Raw genomic sequence first — 22,942 nt, 5'->3', positions numbered from 1 at the left:
CATCCCATGGGCTAGTCAACCCAAACCCATCCCCACAGGCTAGTCAATCCAATCCCCATGGGCTAGGCAATCCAACCCCACCCTCATAGGCTAGTTTATTGAAACCCATCCCCTTAGGCTAGCCAATCCAATTCCATAGGATAGCCAATCCAATCCCCACAGGCTAATCAATCCAATCCCATTCCCATAGGGTAGTCAACCCAATCCCATCACCATAGGCTTGTCAATACAATCCCATCCCATCCCCACAGGCTAGTGAATCCAAACCCATCCCCATAGCCTAGTCAACCCAATCCCACCCACATAGGCTAGTCAACCCAAACTCATCCCCATAGGTTAGCCAACATGCGTTGTAAAGCATTTCAAAAATCAATAATCAACAATGTTCTTACACAAGGCAGATGCCTTGAAATAAATTCTTAATAAATTTGCTACTACTCAGTGCTGACCATTCCAAACTGGAAAAAAAACAAACAAAACAAAAACAACCACCCCATAACTTTAAGAAAAGTGGGGGTGTAGAGTTCCTTTACTAGCAAGGTGGACTTGCTAGTAAAGGAACTCTACACCCCCACTTTGCTTAAAGAGACTCCGTAACAAAAATTGCATCCTGTTTTTTATCATCCTACATGTTCCAAAAGCTATTCTAATGTATTCTGGCTAACTGCAGCACTTTCTACTATGACAATCTCTGTAATAAATCAATGTATCTTTCCCCTGTCAGACTTGTCGGCCTGTGTCTGGAAGGCTGCCAAGTTCTTCAGTGTTGTGTTCTGCTATGAACTCACCCTTTCTGGCCCCTCTATGCACACTGCCTGTGTGTTATTTAGATAAGAGAGAAGAGAGAAGCTGCTCTAATCAGCTGGATAAATCGTCCTCTGAGCTGGCTGGGCTTTCACATACTGAGGAATTACAAACAAGGGCAAAGCTGTTTGCAAGAAGAAAAGAGCAGCCTGAAACTTCAGTGCATGGGGGAAAGAAACACACAAATGATCTCTTGAGATTCAAAAGGAATGCTGTATACAGCCTGCTTATGTATGGATGTATTTTCTATGTGTGGACATACTGTACATCAACCTACTTCCTGTTTTGGTGGCCATTTTGTTTGTTTACAAACAAACTTTTTAAAACTGTTTTTAACCACTTTTAATGCGGCTAGGAGCGGCGAAATTGTGACAGAGGGTAATAGGAGATGTCCCCTAACGCACTGGTATGTTTACTTTTGAGCGATTTTAACAATACAGATTCTCTTTAAAGTGGATCCGAGATGAACTTTTACTCATTGCATAATTGTGTTCCTTTCCTATTGTTTATAGGGCATTCCTCAAGCCTAACCCTTTTTTGTTTTAATACTCTAATTCCCTATAAACTAAACAAGCCACGCCCACAGGTTTTCAGAGAGCCAAGGCACTTTCAGACAGTAGCAAGGGCTCATGGGAGCTCAGTCTGGGCAGGAGGAGGGGGAGGTATTACTAGCCAGAGATTTCAGAGGCAGATGGGAGGAGGGAGCAGGAGGGGGGGGGGGGGGGGAATTAGGTTTTTTTTCTCAAGATACAGATAAGCCTGCCTCTGTGTAATGTTTACAAACAACATGACTGCTGTCATTGTATCACAGGAATAAATTATCATATTCTATTAAAGCTGTTTGCAGCTAGATTTGCTGTGTAAACTATCTACACTTTAGATAAGATATATAGACAAGTTACTTGTTATGGTTAGTTTTTCATCTCGGATCCGCTTTAAGCTACGACTTCAGGTGGATTTCCAAAGTGCATTTGGAGCATACAGTACGCTATACGTAGTAGTCTGGCATCTATTGTTCTTCCCACTTTGAGTGTCAAATGGTCACCCCAGATTGAAGCAAGCTCACTTATCCATAGTGTGATTTGCTTTGTTCAGCCTCGGGGTTAGATGGGCTTTAAAGGACAACTGAAGTGAGATGTATATGGAGGCTGCCATATTTATTTCCTTTTAAACAATACTCGTTGCCTGGCTGTCCTGCTGATCTATTTGGCTGCAGTAGTGTCTGAAAAACACCAGAAACAAGCACGCAGCTAATCTGGTCAGATCTGAAAATATTGTCAGAAACCCTCAACCTGCTGCATGCTTGTTCAGAGTCTATGGTTGAAAGTATTAGAGGCAGAGGACCACCAGGGCAGCCAGGCAACTGGTATTGCTTAAAAAGGAAATAAATATGGCAGCCTCCATATTATTCTCACCTCGGGTTCCCTTTAAACAATACCAGTTGCCTGGCAGTCCTGCTCATCTATTGGGCTGCAGTAGTGACTGAATAACACCAGCAACAAGCATGCAGCTTATCTTGTCAGATACCCCTGATCTGCTGCATGCTTGTTCAGGGGCTATGGCTAAAAGTATTAGAAACAGAGGATAAGCAGGATAGTCAGGCAATAAATATGGCAGCCTCCATATCCCTCTCACTTCAGTTGTCCTTTAAGAAGTACTTGAGTCACAGGGGAAGTGGCATCATGCGCTGACTTCTTCTATCCCACTGGCTGTATTATTGCTCATGTGTGGCTGTTCACACTCCGCCTGCTAATGTCTCTACCGCATAAAATGTAAATCTGACAATCCGAGTTGGATTCCTGTCTAACTTGTCACACAGGGCTGCCAGTCTGGCAAATCATGTGCAGAGAACCACCAAGAGAAATAATTTAGGCAGTACAGCTCTTTGGTACCACAGAACACTGAAATACCGAATGAGCTTTGAGCCAAAAACTCTATATAGCTTGGAGTCTTCAGAGTAAAAACGACACCCTTGAACACTGTAGGGACTATGTGCTAATGTAGCGGTGATAAAAGTGCAGTCACTGTGGTGGAGGGGAGCTTGGAGAGGCACAGAGAGAAGCACCTCGTTCCAGCCAACATTAACAATTCTATTCTTTTTAGCACATCACAAATGTCAGCAGCTAAAGAACATCTCGCTGCTGCGGAATACAGATTTTGTTCTCTATGATGTTTTACATTTCCCAAGACAATAAAAACCACGCTAGGACTCCTAGATAGACGGGCACAATAGAATTCTCTTCCCCAAGAGTTCAGCTGAGTTCACAAGTTAAATCCGTGTATAACAGGGCAAAAGGGAAAGTGCATTTCTAATGTTTGATGTATTTAAAGGTATTTAAAGGTGGCCACCAACGATACATTTTGTCTATGAAGGGTTCTTCGTATGAACAATCAGAAATGATAGTTTGGGACCACTAATGGCCAAAGATCTCCTAACCAATTCAATCAGATTAATGAAATCGATCTGATTTCCGGACGGATCCTGTCAATCTGATGTAATTGGTTAGGAGATTTTTGACCATTTGTAGTCCCAAACTATCATTTACGATTGTTCATACAAAGAATCGTTTGTAAGCTGGCAAATTGTATCATTAGTGGCCACCTTATTGTGGATCTAAAGTGTAAAAATAAAGGCCACAGAAGTTATAATAGAGTAGCAAATGTTTAAAAACTGACCTTTTGTAGCAGAAAATGCAGGTTTTGTTGTTTAGCCACACCCCTTTCTGAAAAACTGCTATAGAAATTCTCTTCCCAAGCAAAGTCTCTAAGACAGGCTTTCTCAACCAGGGTTCCTTGAGGACTCTGCAGGGGTTCCTTGGCATTTTCCCCCATCGTGGGGATGTATAATGGAGCACACTATAATAGGTGGTAGAGTAATAAGAAGCACTAAATTGAGGGCTCAGGAGACAGTATAATGAGTGGCAGTGTAATCGGAGGTAGTGAAATAAACAGCCTCACCTACTTTTAAATACTATGCCTCCTGCAAAATAAATGCAGGGGTTCCTCGAGATCAAAAAATTGTTGGCAGGGGTTCCTTGAAAGGTTGAGAAAGGCTGCTCTAAGAGATTGTGCCATAGGCAGGGAGGCGGCCGTTACAGCAGCCCAGGTGTGTTATCACATGTCGCTGAGCCAGGCAATCAAAGGGAGGAGGGGTGAAGAGAAAAGGCGTGTACTGCAAACTACAGTAGTCACACTAACACACTATAGCGCACACCAGGCCTGCTGCAATGCTTCCCTCCTGCTTAACCACTTTACCCCCAGCGGTACGAATTTCTCCGCCCCTTTTTTCCCTCCTAAAAAACCAGGGACGGAGAAATCCGTACCTTCCGCGCTACCGCCGCTGTCCGCGCTCCCGCCGCTCGTGCGCGCGCACCCGCCGCTCGTGCACGCCGCCGCCCGCTCGGAGATCAATGAACGGGAAAATCCATTCCCGTTCGTTGATCTAGCCCCCGCAATGATCTGCTGCTTCTTTCAGAAACAGCGAGATCATTGTGCGTCTCCCAGCCTCCTACTGCTTCCTGTAAGCGTCCGGAGGTCGCATGTAAACAAACACTCTGTGGCCATCTTGTGGCCAAATAGTAAACTACACCCTAAAAGCATTTTACATATACAAACATTACATTTACACAATAAATTAACTCATTACCTCCCACACTCCCCAATTTTTATTTTTTTTTTGTAATTAAAAAAAAAAAAAAAATACAATAAAAAAAACCCATAAATAGTTACCTTAGGGACTGAACTTTTTAAATATTTATGTCAAGAGGGTATAACACTGTTACTTTATAAACTGCGGGCTTGTAATTAGGGATGGATGCAAAACTGAAAAAAATGCACCTTTATTTCCAAATAAAATATTGTCGCCAAACATTGTGATAGGGACATAATTTAAATGGTTTTATAACCGGGACAAATGGGTTAATACATTTCATGGGTTTTAATTACAGTAGCATGCTTTATTTAAAAACTATAATGGCCGAAAACTGAAAAATAATAATTTTTTCCCACATTTTTTCCTATTTCCCCATTAAAACACATTTAGAATAAAATAATTCTTGGCATAATGTCCCACCTAAAGAAAGCCTAATTGGTGGCAAAAAAAACAAGATATAGTTCATTTCATAGGGATAAGTAATAATAAAGTTATAGACGAATGAATGGAAGGAGCGCTGAAAGGTGAAAATTGCTCTGGTGGTCAGGGGGTAAAACCCCTCAGTGGTGAAGTGGTTAATACTGAAGTCACCTGTTGCTGCAATGAGTAAAAAGGAAAACAAAGAAAAAAGGGGGGGGGGGCAGTCATAGAAGGTGTCATCCTGCTACTTTTTCACTTTGGAACTCACATTATAGTTGCTCTTTAAGTAGGGAACTGATGTTTCGAGAATGCAGCATTCATAGTTTATGGGCAGCAGGATGACGGCCGAGGCAATAGCTGCAATCTCAGGCACAAAGCTCAGCCAGGACACTGACAGTAAAAAGAAAGGTGGACACAGTACACCAATGGCAGAAACACCTCTGATTAATTTAATAGAACCCATAATGACATACAGCAGAACAGAATCCATTTTTTCAGGATACTAAATTTTTATCCTTTAGTTATCCAGGGTTCAGTGTCAGACAGTCTTCTAATATGTATATTGGTATGTAGCCCCGCCCTCCCAGTGATTCTCAGCCTAGGATATCAGGCAGCCTTCTCCCCCAGAGATCATGTGCACCTTTGGGGACCCTTGAAATCTTTGAGATGAATTTTGAGTTGGTGTTAGAGTTCATGTTGGGAGCATTCACACCTAAATAATGGATTTTCCTGTATAGAGGTTCTGCTAATACGCACATACTAATTACACACACACACTTACAGTATATGTGTGTACTCAAGGCTTGTACACACACTTGGCTAAAGTGGACAGAGGTGACAGATAAAGACTGCCTCAGCCAATAATCAAGCGTGTACGGCAGCCCCGACCCACAAGCGGATCAGAGCACGGCGACGGCCCATTACTTTGATCACGTCGCTGCCCGCTGCATTGTTCTGCTGCCCCCTGTAACTAGAACACCAGTCACAGGCTACTGCACATGCACAGTCCCATACGACCGCAGCCTCGATCGCATCCTGTGCATGCCAGAGACAGTAGACATACATAGAATGCTCGCGACAACAGAAGTGCAATCAAGGAGGTGTTTAGACGAGTAGTAGCCCGCGACTGGAAGTCTAGTCGCATATCTTCCAGAGGGGACAGTGGCACAATGAATTGGACCAGGAAGACATAGAGGGACCTGTCCCAGGTAAGTAAAAATGTACTGTTTTGGTCCGATTCAGGTGTGTCTTAAAGAGAAACTCTGACCAAGAATTGAACTTTATCCCAATCAGTAGCCGATACCCACTTTTACATGAGAAATCTATTCCTTTTCACAAACAGACCATCAGGGGGCGCTGTATGGCTGATATTGTGGTGAAGCCCCTCCCACAAGAAACAAGAAAAGTACGTACTCTTGGCAGTTTCCTGTCTGTGAACCTTGCTGTATTGTGGGAAATAGCTATTTACAGCTGTTTCCAACTGCCAAAAAAGCATGCAGAAGCTACATCACCTGCCATCAGTAAAAATGTCACCAAGTAAAAAAATTTCAGACTGTAAATCAGGGAGAGGAAAGATTTTACAATGGGCAAACACTGACTGAATCATTTATACATAATTAGTGTAAAAATGAAGCACTTTATTACATTATTTTCACTGGAGTTCCCCTTTAAGACATAACTGCAAAACAGAAGAAACCCATTGTCCTTAACCACTTTGTCCTCCTTGACGTATAAAAACGTCAAGGAGGACAGGCGCGCTCCCGCGGCCGATCGCGCGCGTACGCGCGCACTCCCGGCCGCGGAGTCGGTAGCCACGGAATCAATTTATCGGGCTATGGAGCCTGATGATTGATTCCTCTCCCCTGCTGAAAAAGCGACAGCTTCTCTCGGAAGCTTCGCTCTTTCTGAAGCTGTGTCTCTCTAAGCGTACATTGTACGCTTAGAGTGGCGTTATGTAAAAAAAAAAATCGAGATTGCCATCTTGTGGCCAAAAAGTAAAACTACAAGTAAATTCCCAAAAACATTACAATACACCAATATTTCCCCAAATTAAACACTTTTATATCCCACCCTCCCAAAAATGCCCACATAAAATGTTTAATTAAAAAAAAAAAAATACATTACTATAAAAAAAAAAAAAAACATAAATATTTACCTAAGGGTCTAAACTTTTTAAATATCTATGTAAAGATGAAATATTTCTCTCTATTTTTTTTTTTATAAGCTTGTAAATAGTGATGTATGCAAAACGGAAAAAATGCTCTTTTATTTCCAAATAAAATATTGTCGCGATACATTGTGATAGGGACATAATTTAAATGGTGAAATAACCGTGACAAATGGGCAATAACAATACGTGGGTTTTAATTATGGAGGCATGTATTATTTTAAAACTATAATGGCCGAAAACTGACAAATAATGAATTTTTTAATTTTTTTTCTTATTCTTCCTGTTAAAATGCATTTACAGTAAAGTGGCTCTTAGTAAAATGTACCCCCCAAAGAAAGCCGAATTGGTGGCGGAAAAAACAAGATATAGATCAGTTCATTGTGATAAGTAGTGATAAAGTTATAGGCTAATGAATGGGAGGTGAACATTGCTCGGATGCATAAGCTGAAAACGACTGAGATCTGAGATGTTAAGTGGTTAAATATGTGTCTGCCCGCTCTTCATCGGGTTCTCACCTTGTAGCCCAACTCCTTGATCCTGTCTGTGAGGGCATTATGTTTCTCTTTAGTCTTCATTATGTGCTCCTTATCGCCAGTTTCTACAATGTGTTGCAGCTTCTCGTGTGAGATCTCCAGCTGCTTCTGATAATGCTGGTGCTTTTCAACTTTAGTTTCAAAGTGTTTCAATTCCTCCTTTAGGGAAGACAGGCAGTTGTAAGACCAGGTCAATACCATTACCATCAATGCCTCAAAATGTATGCATTGGTTGTAAGATGGTCAATATATTGATGGCAACACATCTACTGAGCTCCAGGAAAAAAAGGTCTCATTAGGGGAATCATCAGGCTATTTTTATACTTCTGCTAAAAAAAATTAACCAATTCCACACAAGTCATCTTGTAGGTCAATTGTATAAACTGAAGGTCTACACAAAATGGGAACAGAACCAGAGGAACTCATAACTGAGCTGCATATGGAGAACATACACCAAGTTACTAAACGTGAATTCAAGTGAACTGCAATTCATTTAAACTTGCATTAATAAACAACCATGTGCAGAGGTGAATTAACAACAAAATAAAACTGCTCTTCATATTCATGCTGAACTTGAAAATGTAATACTATACTCTGATATGTAGTTAGAACCCACCTAATAAAGTAGGCCTCGGGTGCATTTGCATCCCTAAATGCTTCCGAAGACAGGTGGCTCCAAACTACGCATGCGAGAGTGCGCAGTATGGAGCCGCCTGTCTTGGGAACCACTTGGGGATGCTAGTGCTTTCAAGGATCCCCTAAGGTGCATTCAACCAGGTGGTCGAATACGTGCAATGGGGGTGACAACGCTGGAATGAGGGGACCGTGAGGGGCTCTCTGGAATATAGAGCATTCAGTCTCCATAGGCAAGTATACTTTTTTTTTTTTAATTTTGCATCTGTATCACTTTAATACAGAATGTATGGTGTAGAAATTGCAGTTTTAATTAGGCCTATATTTAATAGTAACTCTCACGCAACCAGAAATTACATTTTTCCAGCATTTGCCAATCCCCGAAGGGCAGAGTTTCCCAACCCTGTCAAGGCCCACCAACAGTGCATGTTTTGCAGGAAACCACAAACATTCACAGGTGAGGTAATTAGTGTCTCAGCAGAGCCGATTACCTACCTCTGTGGATTTCCACAAAACATGCACTGCTGGTGGGCCTTGAGGACAGGGTTGGGGAACACTACCGTAAGGTGTCGGATAACCGAGATTCTATTGTATTAAAACTTACTGCGAAGAAGAACAACTTAAAGTGAACCAGAGAAGAAGCACCCTCATGTAGTCTACCATATATATCAGTAGGAAACACCTACTCTGCTCTCTGCTTCATCCCTCACTGCTCAGCCTGCTTCTTATCAGCCATGATAAAATCCCCCGACTGAGCATTCAGTCTAGCTTTGCTCAGGAATCATTATAGCCGAGTCTGTCTTCTCTGTTGTCTTTTCAAGCCCAAGCCTGCCCCCTTCTGGCTCTGCTATAATGATTCCTGAACAAAGCCAGATTGAATGCTCAGTCGCGGATTTTATCAGGGTTGCTAAGAAGAAGACTGAGCAGTGAAGGGTGAAACAGAGAGCAGGGTAAGTGTTTTCTCTAATGTTCCCACTGATATATATGGTAAAATACATGAGGGTGCGTAGTCTCTGGTTCCCCTTAAAAAAACAAGACAAAAGCACAGTAAAAAGGAAGAATCCCGTTCTGCGCCCAGTCTACAGGAAAGCACCCATCCAGCAGGTCTGTGGGAAGGATGATTAACAAACCATAGCAACTGCAGATACAGTATTATTCCTTTTGCAATACAGATGACAGCAACATTTGAAGGCTGAAGTAAGGCCGGGTTCACATTAGGACGCATCCGCCCGTATGCTTGCGTTCGCAAGGTCTCGACACGTCGGGAACGTCCGCTCTAATCAGCGGAACACAGGGAACGTAAAGTAGTAATGTGAACTTTCCCATCGGGAAAGCATTGCTGCGGCGTTCCGCTCATCGGAGCGGAACGTAGGCTGAAAACAGCCTAATGTGAACCGAGCCTAACAGTTGTGCCTGGAGCTCAGGAAAAGCATGAATACATACCAATCTGAAGAAAACTTTAAGCTATATACCCAATGTAACCCTCTGCAACAAGTCCCACAGGAGCGTTTTCGGATGTGATTTGCACTGTCAAGGAATCACTAAGAAAAGCACAGCGACAGATTTGGCAAAATCTCAAACTCCTGCTTGCTGCATTTTCAGAGCAATTTGATTCAGGGAATGCAGCAGCTGTTTCAACTGGTGCGATCCAATTGCGTTGTGATTTTGTCCTGAATGCATTAGTCGCTCTGACTGGTTTGGGTGTGATTGAACTCCTATAATGAGTATAGTAGCTCAATTACAATAGTTTGAAACAGCATACATGCAAAAACAGCGCTGGGCAATTTGGGCTCAGGGCAAAGCCGAAAAACAGTTCACCCTGCAGCGTTAATTACTATTCTCCCTCCAGGCAGCCACAGACTCAGAGGAACGACGTATTACGGCTGCCTGCTATTGACACAGTTTTTATAGTAATTTGGGCTCTGTCATTTGAGGGCGTCCAAATTACTGTTTGAGCACCACTATAGACATAATTCACATTATGACCTGTGGCCACCCAAATTCCTTGCACCTTTTGCTTGTCTCGTCTGAAACGTGATTGCATTGCAATTGTAATAGTGTTTCATAGTAGAAAAGAGACTTTAGAGCTGGGACCCACTAGGGCGATTTTGACGACGATTTCCCACAAACGGTTTGCCAATGAAAGGGAGCTGTGGGAAACCCACTAGTGCGATTGCCATTAGGGGAAATTGCAACCGCAGGACATGCAGCATTTTGAGCTCAATGCGGTGTATAGTAGTGCTACTAATTCGATTTGAAAAGTGATACATTTATTTGCACTTACCAGGCGTCCATATTTCCGGCTTCCGTTTGTAGCTCTGCCACCTAGCAGCAGAGATCACAGGCGCTTCTCTGATTGGTCCTACAGAAACACCCATGACCTCTTCCTTTAGGGGGCCGGGCTATGGACAGAAGCCGGGCTTTTGACATCCGGTAAGTGTAATAAAGTTTATTAAAAAAAAAAAACACCTGAAAATCACCAATTGGAAGCACTGTACAGCTCTTCCAAGCGCCGAGAAATGCGATTGCAATCGCACTAAGAATCACTGCACATAGCACTTTTCACAGGAGGCCCTGGTGGTCAGACCGCAAATTGCCTTCCAAACGGTGCTAGCGCACGGATCATGCGAACTCTGGTCGCAGTCAATGCGCAGGAACCGTTGGGGAATTGGCCGCAGACAAACCAGAAGGGAGCCTGTGAGGTACGGTAATTACAACTTACACACGATTCAGGGTATAACTGCCACCACCTCGGTTACCATGGGCCCGAGGAGCCCGCTGACTGACTAGTTCTGCGACTAAAAACGGTTAAACACACTCTATTCTGTCTAGCCAACAACAAACAATAGTAGTAGCGTCTCTCCAGAGACCTGGGATCAGTTTCTGTGTGTGTGCTGAATAATAGGGTAGCTAGAACAACAACTGACGATAGCGTCGGTTTATTGAAAGCAATATAAATAATTAATATATACAGACAATTATTAAAATCAACAATTATTAAAACAGTAATAGCCAGTATGAAAAATAAAAGAAGGGAGAAAAAATACTTAGTTCCTGGAAAGATGTCCTTTAGTGGGAAAACTTGTAAAGTTCCTGGTTTCAAAGTTCAGAGTTCAGACCAGGTGGATGCCAGCATATCCTCAAGCTGGCACAGATGAAATCAAGATGATGTTTCAGGGTGGAGGACACTGAGTTTGGGTCCTCTGCCATTCTTATGCCCCTGATTCAGTAGGAGTGAGGTCGGGGAGCCACACACCCCCTTAGAACATGAGATGAGCCCTCCCCTTGTCCTGGGGACCAGAAATCATATCTAACCATACATGGGCTCTATCTCACAGAACGGTACAGGTCAGGGCAGATTTATTAACATTTTCAGGTCTGTCTCGATTTACCCAGCGCCCTGATACCAGACATGAGGGGTGGGACCCCTGTGGTATCATCAGGGCACTTTCAAACTGCCTAACTGGCAGTCTTTACCTCAGAATGTTCTGAAACTTCCTCAGAACCAGCACCGGGACTCATGCTACACTTCCCCCACGTTTGGCGAAGCTGCCATCTCAGGAACCCCAGAAATATGACAGATCTGGGAAGTTATGAATTATGCTATGAGACTCAGGTTATTCAGGATGTGTGCTAGCTGCTATCAGCTGGCTTCCCTTTGATCCTTACCAGGGAGCAAGGTGTCAAGACCTCTCGGGGATTCGTAGCCTGCCTGGCTGAACCTAGACCTCCTTATCACTCTTTGGTTAATTAACATCTACATGAGATCAGCTAGGTGTCACCTGGTTCCCAGAACAGAAAAGGGAATGTATGCCTCCATGTTATTCTGCCTTCCACAGGGAATATGTCCAAGCTAATTAACACCTCCCCCCAGGCTTTTACAGAGATTCTCTCAGCTAAGAAAAGACTGTAGATCCTCTTACACAATCAACCCAGATTCTATTGATCTGAAGCGCAATCGATGCAGAGAATCGAGTGCAATCGCTTTTTCTTCACGTGCGGTTCCAGGACACATCTGCGGCCCCGCAACCGTCCGTGACAGCACTGCATCAATTTTAACCTCCCTAGCAGTACTGACAATTATACACGTCAATACAAAACATGCTGTGAACAGTATTGACATGCATACACGTCAATACTCTCCTGCACTGTATACTAGACCCTTGCTTGACACATTTTGGCAAGTTACAGGAAAAAAGGTTATGAAAATTAATTGGATACATTTTTGGCTGGAATCCTGGGGAAATTGAAACCAGGGAGTTTAAAGCGCTGCAGCAATTCCTAGTGATCTGGCCTTACTGTCATATAGGGAGAACCTCATCCCAATCAGGGAGAGCGTACGTTCCATTCTGACACTCAGCCACACAACGGCAGTCAGCTTGTTTCCCCCACTGAACTCTGGCGCTTACAACTGGAGACCAGCATCCAATCCACGTGTAATGCAAATGTGTGACAGAAGTAAACCGCCACTGTTGAGTATTCCTGGCAGTCAGCTCATCCTATGGCGTCACAATTTAGTAAGCCGCTGCCCCAGAAGAAGCACGAACTCATTAAGGGAATAATAAGAGCTGACCTGAATGTGCGCTCCTAATCAGTGACTCATTAAAGCAAACCTGAACTGAAAAACGTATGAGATAATTGTATGTGTTTGACTAATGGTAAATAGGACATTGGAAACCTAAAGCAGAGGATACATCATTTATTTTCAGTTTAAAGAGAAACTCCAACCTAGTATTGAACTTTATCCCAATCAGTAGCTGATACCCCCTTTTACATGAGAAATATAATGCTTTTCACAAACAGACCATCAGGGGGCGCTGTATGACTGATTTTGTGCTGAAACCCCTCCCACAAGAAGCTCCGAGTACCGCGGTACTCTGGGCAAACTGCCACAATGTAACAATGTTCACAGACAGGAATTAGCTGTTTACAGCTGTCTCTAACAGCCAAAACAGCTAGGAGCAGCTACATAACCTGCCCACAGTAAAAATGTCACCATGTAATAAAATGTCAGAATGTAAATCGGGGAGAGGAAAGATTTTACAATGAGCAAACACTGACTATTATACATAATTATGGTAAAAAAATGAAGAACTTTTTTTACTACATTATTTTCACTGGAGTTCCTCTTTAAAGATTTCATTTTTAAGACTGCATTCTAAACCGCAGCTGTGACAGTCTAATGTAGGGCCGGGTGGACACGGGCATGTCGTGTTTCAGCGGATGGTAAAAACTTCTCTACAAATGAGCAGCGAAGCGTTAGGCATCGGTTCCCCGTTGTTCGGAAGGTGCATAGGGTTTTGGCCCCTACATGGAAGTGCTGTGGTTACCCAACCCTGTAGGGAAATAAAGACAATGGTGTGATAGAGCATGGTGTTTGCCAATGATTGTGCCAGCAGATGACCATTCACTTGGATGGACAGCCCTGAAATGATGAGCATTGTGACTGTCATTTACTGCCACGTGAACCAGCTCTTAAAATCTGCTTCAAGCTTCTTGCACACTACATGCGATTCTAATATTTAATTGATTTGAAATCGGTCCCGCATGCTGCATTGCTCTTCTTGTGTTGATAGCTTCTAGGGAAAATCAAAATCGTAAATTGGATTTGTGATTTGCAGTGTGCAAGAGGCCTCATTCAAACACAGAGAAGCACCGTAATGACCCTTTGAACTTTTGTGCACTAAAATGCTATCAGCAATACGGATGGTACTGTTACTACAGCGTATGTTTTATGCTAATGTAAACAAGCCATACCTCAACAACAACACAGAAGTAATTTGTCCATCAATCATATGCATGACTAACCAATCAGCTTCTGTTTTCTAAGAGGTGTCCAGCTCTGTAGATGAGGGGCTTTGTACAGGAAGGGGTGGAACTTACTCAAACACAGAAAACCAAGGTGTATTTTTGTTTTTTTTTACTTTTTAACCCCCCCCCCCCCCCCCCCAAAAAAAAAAAAAAAAAACTTTTACTGAATAATTGCTGCCATTTGCTATAGCAGCAATCATTCACATTAAAAAGGAAGCTGAGGTGAGAGACATATGGAGGATGGCATAATTGTTTCCATTTAATCAAGATCAGTTGCCTTAATGCGCGGTAATCCCCGTTCTGGCATCAGGCCAAACAGAAAGTGAGGTTCTCTAGCGCTTCTTGTGGCCGAAAAGACGAATTGCATGGATGTGTATTGACAAAATAATTGAATATTTGCGGCGAACAATTTAAAAGAGCAGCACCATAAACTTATATAACTTCCAGTCTGCCGCACGTCGCCACGCAAGCTGGCCCCCAACATGCTGTTCCTCTCGCATTGGCCGGCAGCAAAACACGTCACTTCTGTTGCATCCCGTTACACTGCCCCAGTATGAAAGGTCACATAGACTTTCATCGGTGTTGCATTACCCTGTTTTTACTGCAGGGTAAGGCAACATCCCAGTCAGGGCCGGATTTGTACTCTTTACCACCCAAGGCCACTGTCAGGAAATTTGATGGGCCTCCCTTCCCCCTAGTATAGTTAGCTGGATGACCCTTCCCACCACCTCCCCCAGTTTATATAGCCTGATGACCCTCCTTTCCCTCCAGTATCGGTATCCTGATGACCTCCCCCTCCCCATTTCTCTAGTATAAGAAGTACAATGACCACCCACATTCTATATAGATAGCCTGATGACCTCCGTCTCTCCAGTATAGGTAGCAAGGTGACCCTTCCCTTAGTATAGCCTGCTGCCCACCCGCCCTTGATCCTGTGGTGCCCTAGGCCATGGCCTATGTGGCCTTTGCTTAAATCCAGCCCTGGTCCCAGTGCAAAAGGGGCCTCAGTGGTCAATTATCAGCATCAGACGCTTGTTAGCTTAGAATAGGATTTCATGTAGCCTTCTGGACTAGAAGCACCTTAGAGAGCTTGTGTGACCTTACTGCTCACTTCAAAATAAATAAATAAAATTCCACAGGGATTTCCCTTGCAAGTAGTAAAGATGCAGTTTTTAACTGATACATTTCAATTGTTCTCGTACTGCACATGTGCAGAACGCTGCCGGTGGTGGGAGCGTGACTGAGGATACGCACGGGCCAGAGCCATGCAGGTGTAGTGGCCATTGACTGGCTGAGTCGTCAGGAACGATACTCAGCCGCTGCAGGGGACTGGAGGATCGTTCCAGGATGGCGAGGGCACAGGGTGGCTGCAGGGGGGCTGGAAAATCGTTCCATGATGGCGCGAGCACACGGTGGCTGCAGGGGGGCTGGTAGAAGCCCCAGGTAAGTGATTTGTTTTAGTTTACTTTAGGTTCCCTTTAAAACATAAATCAAGTCTCCAATCAATAAATGTCATCTCCTTATCAATGTTACTTACATTCTAAAATAGAAGCTTATCGCTGTATCGTATGTATTTACGTTATAAAATATGAGCTATCAGCAGCCCGTACTTTGTCTGCAGATGTTCTCAGCACTTCAACTCAGTTACAACCAATTCATTAACTCATAGGTTTATTTTCAGTTCAGGTTTGTTTTTTAGTTATTTGGTTATAAATAATCAAACTTTCCTGAAACATACAGAAGCTGATCTGAGGATTGCCGCAGGTACGATAAATGTCAAGATTGTAAAAAGTTAGCCACTGATCACGTGATCAGCCACCCCCATTGCCATGGACAGCTTGTTGTTAAGAATCGCTAGCTAGCAAAACAATTCCCTGTGCCAAAGCCATAATGAATGCCTGAGCCATCCAACACTATATGCTTGATCTACCCTCGAGTCTCTTCAGTCTTACCCCACAACTTACCTTAAAGGATTCCAATTCGCTCTCAGAAAAATTTCCGTTCATTACCATATCCCATAAATCATTGACCCGTGGTTCGTTAAATTCTGAAACAACGAATATGATCATTAAACTTCATGAAAAAAAATATGTTTCCTTTACAAATAGTTATGAGAGGATTTTGAAAAGCTGGTACACAATTACAAATTACACCTGAAGTGAGAGCCATATGGAGGCTGACACTTATTTCATTTTAAAACAATGCATATTGCCTGGCTTTCTTGCTAATCCTCTTCCTATAATACTTTTAGGCCCCGTTTCCACTATCGCGAATCTGCATGCGTCTTGCGTATGCGGATTCGCATAGACAATATAAGTGAATGGCCCTGTTTCCACTTATGCGGAACACCCTGCAGAATTCGCCTGCGTGTGGAATGCAGGCGAATCGCACACAATGTATTTAATAGGGAAAGAATCGCATCCGCATGCGATTTCATCAGCGGTGGAATCCAGGCGATTCCGCACCGCAATAGTGGAAACGAGCCCTTAGCCACAGACCCTGAAGAAGAATGCAGATCAGGCGATTCTGACTGGATTAGCTGCATGCTTGTTTCAGGTGTGTGACTCAAGCACTATTGCCAGAAAGATCAGCAGGATGCCAGGCAACAGGAATTGTTTAGAATGAAATAAATATGGCCATCTTTATACTCCTCGCTTTAGGTATCCTTTAAAATAGCATCAGTGTGTGCCATACACACAAAAAGGGGATCTTTCACTGCGACAGCAGAGCGAGTGGGTGCAGCGACGGAACAGTGACATGAGCGGCGTAAGTGTGCGGCAGTGAATAGTTGGAATCTACGCCGTCAGAGCCACCAGCAGGACATAGGTTCCAACTACAACAGTCCCGAAGCGTGTATACAGATCAATCTTTCTAATCCTATACAATAAACCCCCTGTCCCTGCGTCCTCTCCTGTCCCTGTGTCCGTGCCTTTGCACTACTGCGCATGTGCAGCACGTGGGTGGCCGTTGGGACAGGAGGATGACGGGGCCAGGGAGGCGGGCGTGTGCGCACCGGCGGTGCAAGGGAGCACACATGCGCGCTGACGTGACGGCAGTGAAAGGGGCGGGAGGGGTGTTATGAGGGACGCCTAGAGCCCGTTATTGTAACAGGCTTAGGCCTACTAGTATGTATTATAAGAAGGTACCTCCTTTTTTGTATCAGCTTTGTGCAGTTTTTATAATATAGTATTTCTTTTCCTTATGTCATGCCTTAAAATATTGCAGGAAGACAGTATTCAAGCTAATGAAAAGAAAAACTAATTCTGGCTGAGATGAATTGACTTAGCTGCTCGACTCAGGCGCCCTTGTGTTCAAAGATACCCTTTGTGTTTTAATGTAGCTACTGGTTACATGACCAATTTGCAGACAGCAAATTAAATGGGAAACAGACAAGTCAGCCTGACAGAAGAAGAACAGGCTTTCACTAACAAAAATTAAAAACAAAAACACAACAGCACCCACACAAAAGTTTAACTTTTTTCCCATTGGGCTCTAATAGACATAGTACAGTGAAAAAGAGACTGTAATTTGCAACTTCTACCCTCAGGGCTCGCTTGCTGCCAACCATATGCACTGGTTCAGCTTCCACTTAAAGGGCAGTGTTTGGCAATTCCGTGCGTGTCATGTTTGAAGTGCGGTGGTCTCAGGTAGCATCTGAAGACCACAACCACCCTGCTCAGATGCAACTACATAGGGAGGCCTTCTGTCTACTGCCCATACTGAGGGCTAGCAAAATGGGAGCAGCTCAAAGGCGGCTAATTTCCCTCCTTCAGCTGCCCATGGGAAAGGGAACCGAGCAGCATTTTTACCTCCCTGGCGTTAATATTTCCAGATTCAGGGTCTAAAAGCCATGCAATTTTTTCACAAACTATTAGAAAAACAAACAAAAAAAAAACAAAACAGAGAGATCAGCAGCAGCTCCTGCATATAACTCACTCAGGCTCGGGATTACCGCTCTGAGCTGCGGATTTTCATCCCGAGTCTTGGGATTACCACTAAAGAGGTTAACCCCCAGAGCATCTCAATAGCACATAAAAATGCATGCTAACAATGTGACACATCAATAAAAATAACTTCCATTTTACCTCTTTTTACATTTAAAAACGTTTGAAGGCAGATAAAGACCGCTCTAATTAGTTTTACCGCACAGTAGCACAAAAGCCTTAATCAGCGGGGGTGGGGGATTAGGACATTGTGCTTCAAACAGTTTAGAGAAGTCACACATGCCTAACTTCACACCTTGATAAAGGGAAGAGGTGAAACATGGCAGTTCCTACCGCTATAGTTCCTTCAGCTATTAGAAAACAGAAGAGGCTGCAAGAATCAAAAATGCTGCTTGATTCCCTTTAACCTGACACAAGTGTGGATACTCTGCAGGGCCGTACCTCGGTCACCGGTGTACCCTTCGTGACTCAGCTTCCGCAAGCGATCGTACCCTTGGTTGATGCTTCGTAGCTTATCTTTGAGATCTGCGTGTTTACTGTGCAGATAGCTTGTCTTCACCTCGTGCTCATCTGGGTTAATCACATTTTTGTGCATCTCTGCAAATAAATAAAAAACGACAGGTGATCATTAGCTGAGAACTTTTAACAGGCAACAAAATCTTTTCAAATTCCTGTGCTTTAAAGCCTTAGCTCTTGTTTGCTTTTTTCTTTTTATATGCCAATTATTGCATGGGATATATTATAATTGGCAATTCACTAAGATGTATGCACTGCACATAAACCATTTTCACATTCTTCATTTCTTATGAACGCCACAGGAGGAAGTAGAGGGAGGAGGTGGGTGTAATCAGGGAAGGCTCTACTTAGAGGAATAGACTCTCACTCTACTAGTAGTGTACAGTCGTGGACAAAATTAACTCCCCAGCAAACTTAGCCCCTGAGCTGGCTGAGGCCACCCATGACTGCAACTTTACTAAGACACCGTCATGATCCCTCTGGTAGCTTGAGGATCCACCTGCGGCGATAGCAGGGCACCTCTTCCCTCCTTCCAGGTGTGGACGTACTGACATGACGTCACATGCCTGCATTACGAGGTGGAGAGCGCCGAAGCAGCCATCTGTGGTGTATCTCACCACTAGGTCCAGGAAGAAAGGCGGAAGGCAGCCGGGCCAGCATGGCAGAATCAGGTAAAGTATAGCTCTCCCTGCCTGACGCTCACCAGCACCACTCCTTACACGCCACAGTAGCCGTCAGCCCCACACATTTTTAAAGGGCAGACTCTTTGGGAGGCTCTATGGACTCTGGGGCCAGGGGCAATTGACTACTTTGCCACACTTGAAATGCCGGCTCTGTTCAAAGGCTTTTATTGACAATTACATCAAGTTTATGCAAAGAGTCAATATTTGCAGTGTTGGCCCTTCTTTTTTGAGACCTCTGTAATTCACCCTGGCGTGCTGTCAACTTCTGGGCCAAATCCTGACTGATGGCAATCCATTCTTTTATAATCAATGCTTGGAGGTTTTTTTTGTCCACCCGCCTCTTGAGGATTGACCAAAAAGTTCAAAGACCAAATTGGATTAAGATGTGGGCGTTTCCTGGCCATGGCCCCAAAATTTAAAGTTTTGTTCCGAGCCACTTCGACCTTATGGCATGGTGCTCTGTCATGCTGGAAAAGGCATGGTTTCTTCACCAAATTGTTCTTGGATGGTTGGAAGAAGTTGCTGTCTGAGGATGTTTTAGCATCATCATTTATTCATGGCTGTTTTCTTAGTCAAAATTGAGAGTGGGCCCACTCCCTTGGATGAGAAGCAGCCTCACACATGAATGGACTCTGGATACTTTTATTATTAGTTAGTATTTATATAGTGCCAACATCTTCCGCAGCACTGTACAGAGTATATCATCTTGTCACTAACTGTCCCTCAGGAGGAGCTCACAATCTAATTCCCCACCATAGTCCTATGTCTATGTATGTATTGTGTAGTGTATGTGCCTAGGGCCAATTTAGGGGGGAGCCAATTAACCTATCAGTAGGTTTTTGGGATATGGGAGGAAACCAGAGTGCCCGGAGGAAACCCACACAGACACAGGGAGAACATACAAACTCCGTGCAGAGGTTGATCTGGCTTGGATTCGAACCTGGGATCCAGCGCTGCAAGGCGAGAGTGTTAACCACTACGCCACCGTGCTGCATGTGTGTAACTTAGTGTGTAGTGGCTGGATAGTGTACTGGTTAAGGGCACTGCCTTTGACATGGGAGACCAGGGTTCGAATCCTGGCTAGGTCAAGTACCTATTCAGTAAGGAGTTCAAGGCAAGACTCCCTAACACTGCAGGGTGGCCTCTTGAGCGCTTTGAGTCCAACAGGAGAAAAGCGCTATACAAATGTTCAGATTATAATTATTATTATTAACTTACACATAACAGTTGACATGAGACAGGACTGAAGGTGGTACTCACCTTTTCTTCTCTGGACAATCATGTTGCCAGATGCCCCATACATTTGGAAAGGGGCCTCAAAGAAAAGGACTTTACCCTAGTGCTCAGCAGTCCAATCGTTTTGCAGAATATCAGCCTTTCCCTGGTGTCTTGCTTTACCTTTCATCAACAAAACTTCTGACTTGCCGAGGACTGACTAAGGTCACCTCAGACCTGGCTTATAGTTCTGCTATGTATCAAGCCATCATTCATGCCGCATATTAACTGGAAACTGCCTGAATGAGATCAGATGGTCATTACATAAAAGCAATAAAGCCACGACTGTGAAGCAGAACATGCCACGCAATCTGCAGAAATGGCTGCCCCACTCGACTGCGTCCTACTGATTCATATCCTGCGAAGGGCGAACCTTCTGCCAAATATTCAAATTTCAATCTGACCAGAAATGGTAGCCATGTTTGCTAAATCAAATCCAGGAGCTGGTGATTAATTAACTGGCAGATGTATCAATTGATCAGCAGCTCCTGACTTTGATTTGCCCGATGCAACTTATTTTTTTTTTCAGTCAAGTTTTGCTGCTTATAGATTTTCATATGTGTGATTTCGGTGTTGGGTCTTCTTAAATCAACAGCATTCATTTCACTTTTAGATGATCATTTTATACAAAAAAAACTGTACAGCTTGTACAAAGTACTTAAAGAGTAACTGTCAGGCTGCAAAAGCTAATTTAAACCTCTATTCTCCTGTGTTAAACAGTTTAGAAGGAAGCCAAAAAGGCAATATTGAAGTTAAAAATCTCTTACTTTGATGTGTGCTGAACAGCAAGGCTGGTTATTCTCAAGCTCCTAAGGAGGCTGCAGGACGCATAACAGATACTGCAAAGCATTCTGGGGCTGCTTCTCCCCACTGGACTACCTTGGTCCTCCCCTATCCCGCCCTAAGGCTGCTTTCACAGTGAGAAGTTACAGGCTCATGTTACAGCAGCTTGTAACAGCAGCCTAACTCACAGCACTGAAAAATCACAGGGCACATGTTCCGTTAGAGTATACTGCATGAGTCCGCTATTGTTCCTAGCCACATGGCTAATTAATATTCACTGCACAGTAGTGTTGTCTATTAGGATCTTTTTTGTGAGTCAAATCATCAGGAAGCAGGGAGGACATGACATCACAATTGGCTTCATAGGAGACAGACAATCATGGAACCTGCCATGAGCTGTCAGGAGCACCATTCTCTGCAAATACTATATAAAAAAATCTGTGAAATCCAAACGTGGACAGTGAAATGCATATGGAATGTAAGTACAGCCAATATTTAGCTACCGATATGTGTTTTTTTTTCTGTGAGACCCTATACCTAACAGCTCCCCTTTAAGGGAAAAGCCAGTAAATACAACAAGAGACAAAAGATTATTAGCCACCGAGAGGTATTGTGCAGCAGCAGCTATCACTCACCACGCCACATACATATGGTACGGTCGCCGGCGATTTGGGCACAGGGCAAGCCGAATGATGGCTCTCCCCGTGCCACTAAACTCCCCAGTATCGTAAAATACTATTCTCCCTCTGGCCATCCCTGAATTATTCTTGCGCAGGGCGCGCATCATAGCATTGCTGCTACGACGGTACCCAGTGCTGAGCACCGAAGTAACCTGCTTCGCTGGACGCCTGCAGCCAGTCTCTCAGGTCCTTCGAGGATCTCGATCCCTTGGGTAAGAGCGCCATTTATCACATGACAACAAACGGTGATCTCATCACAGAAGTAGAGTGCCACCTGGAGGACAGGAGGAAGAATTGCAGTGCTGGATCCCTGGGAGGTGAGTAATGTGCAGGCGCTACTGCAGCTCTCACAGCGGTATAATTTTTCTGAATGTTAGGGTCAAAAAGCACAAGAAAAAATTATACCGCTTTTAGACCCCCCAAAAAAAAAATATATATCAGGAAATAACCATGCTGTCAGAGATGTAAGATACTGTACTGTAAAATGCAGTAATTTAAAGTATATTAACTTTGAGGGAGCCGTGGGAATACAGCATTTAAGCACAGCAGAGCCACAAATAGCCTTCACCAATGTGAGCACAGCCGGTGATTTGTGCAGGTTGGTTGAGACTGCTGGTTACTCAAGTTCCAGTTAACCGGATTCTGTATTTATTTCCCCCTCCCCCCCCCATATTATTTCCCTTTAAAGTTTATCCGAGATAAACTTTTACTCATCGCATAATTGTGTTCCTTTTATATGGTTTTTAGGGCATTCCTCAAGCCAAATACTTTTTTTCTTTTGTTTTTATATTTTTATAATCTAATTCCCTATAAACTAAACAAGCCTCGCCCAGAGCTTCTCCAGGGAGCCTTGGCACTCTTAGCGTTAGTAGCAAGGGCTTATGGGAGCTCAGTCTGGGCCGGAGGAGGTTACTAGCCAGAGATTTCAGAGGCAGAGGGGAGGAGAGAGGAGGAGAGGGGAGTGAAGTTTTCACAGGCTGAGGGCCGGAGGTGCAGATCAGCTTGCCTGTGTGTAATGTAACAAACAGAACATGGCCA

General features: G+C 43.8%; 1 protein-coding gene across 1 annotated transcript in view; it reads right to left on the bottom strand.

Moving 5' to 3' along the window:
• LRPAP1 (LDL receptor related protein associated protein 1) overlaps positions 1-22,942 on the bottom strand; it is a 58,870-nt gene that overhangs the window by 4,663 nt on the left and 31,265 nt on the right. The window contains exons 5-7 of the mRNA XM_068276217.1: positions 18,409-18,564; positions 15,988-16,070; positions 7,562-7,738 (exon numbers count right to left, since the gene is read on the bottom strand). Of these exons, the coding sequence (XP_068132318.1) occupies positions 7,562-7,738; positions 15,988-16,070; positions 18,409-18,564 (416 nt within the window). The remainder of the gene's footprint in view (positions 1-7,561; positions 7,739-15,987; positions 16,071-18,408; positions 18,565-22,942) is intronic.

Source organism: Hyperolius riggenbachi, chromosome 1, assembly GCF_040937935.1.
Source record: "Hyperolius riggenbachi isolate aHypRig1 chromosome 1, aHypRig1.pri, whole genome shotgun sequence".
NCBI classification, from domain to species: domain Eukaryota; kingdom Metazoa; phylum Chordata; class Amphibia; order Anura; family Hyperoliidae; genus Hyperolius; species Hyperolius riggenbachi.
The sequence above is the reverse complement of the archived record's forward strand: the minus strand, read 5'-3'. Positions and strand labels throughout refer to the sequence as shown.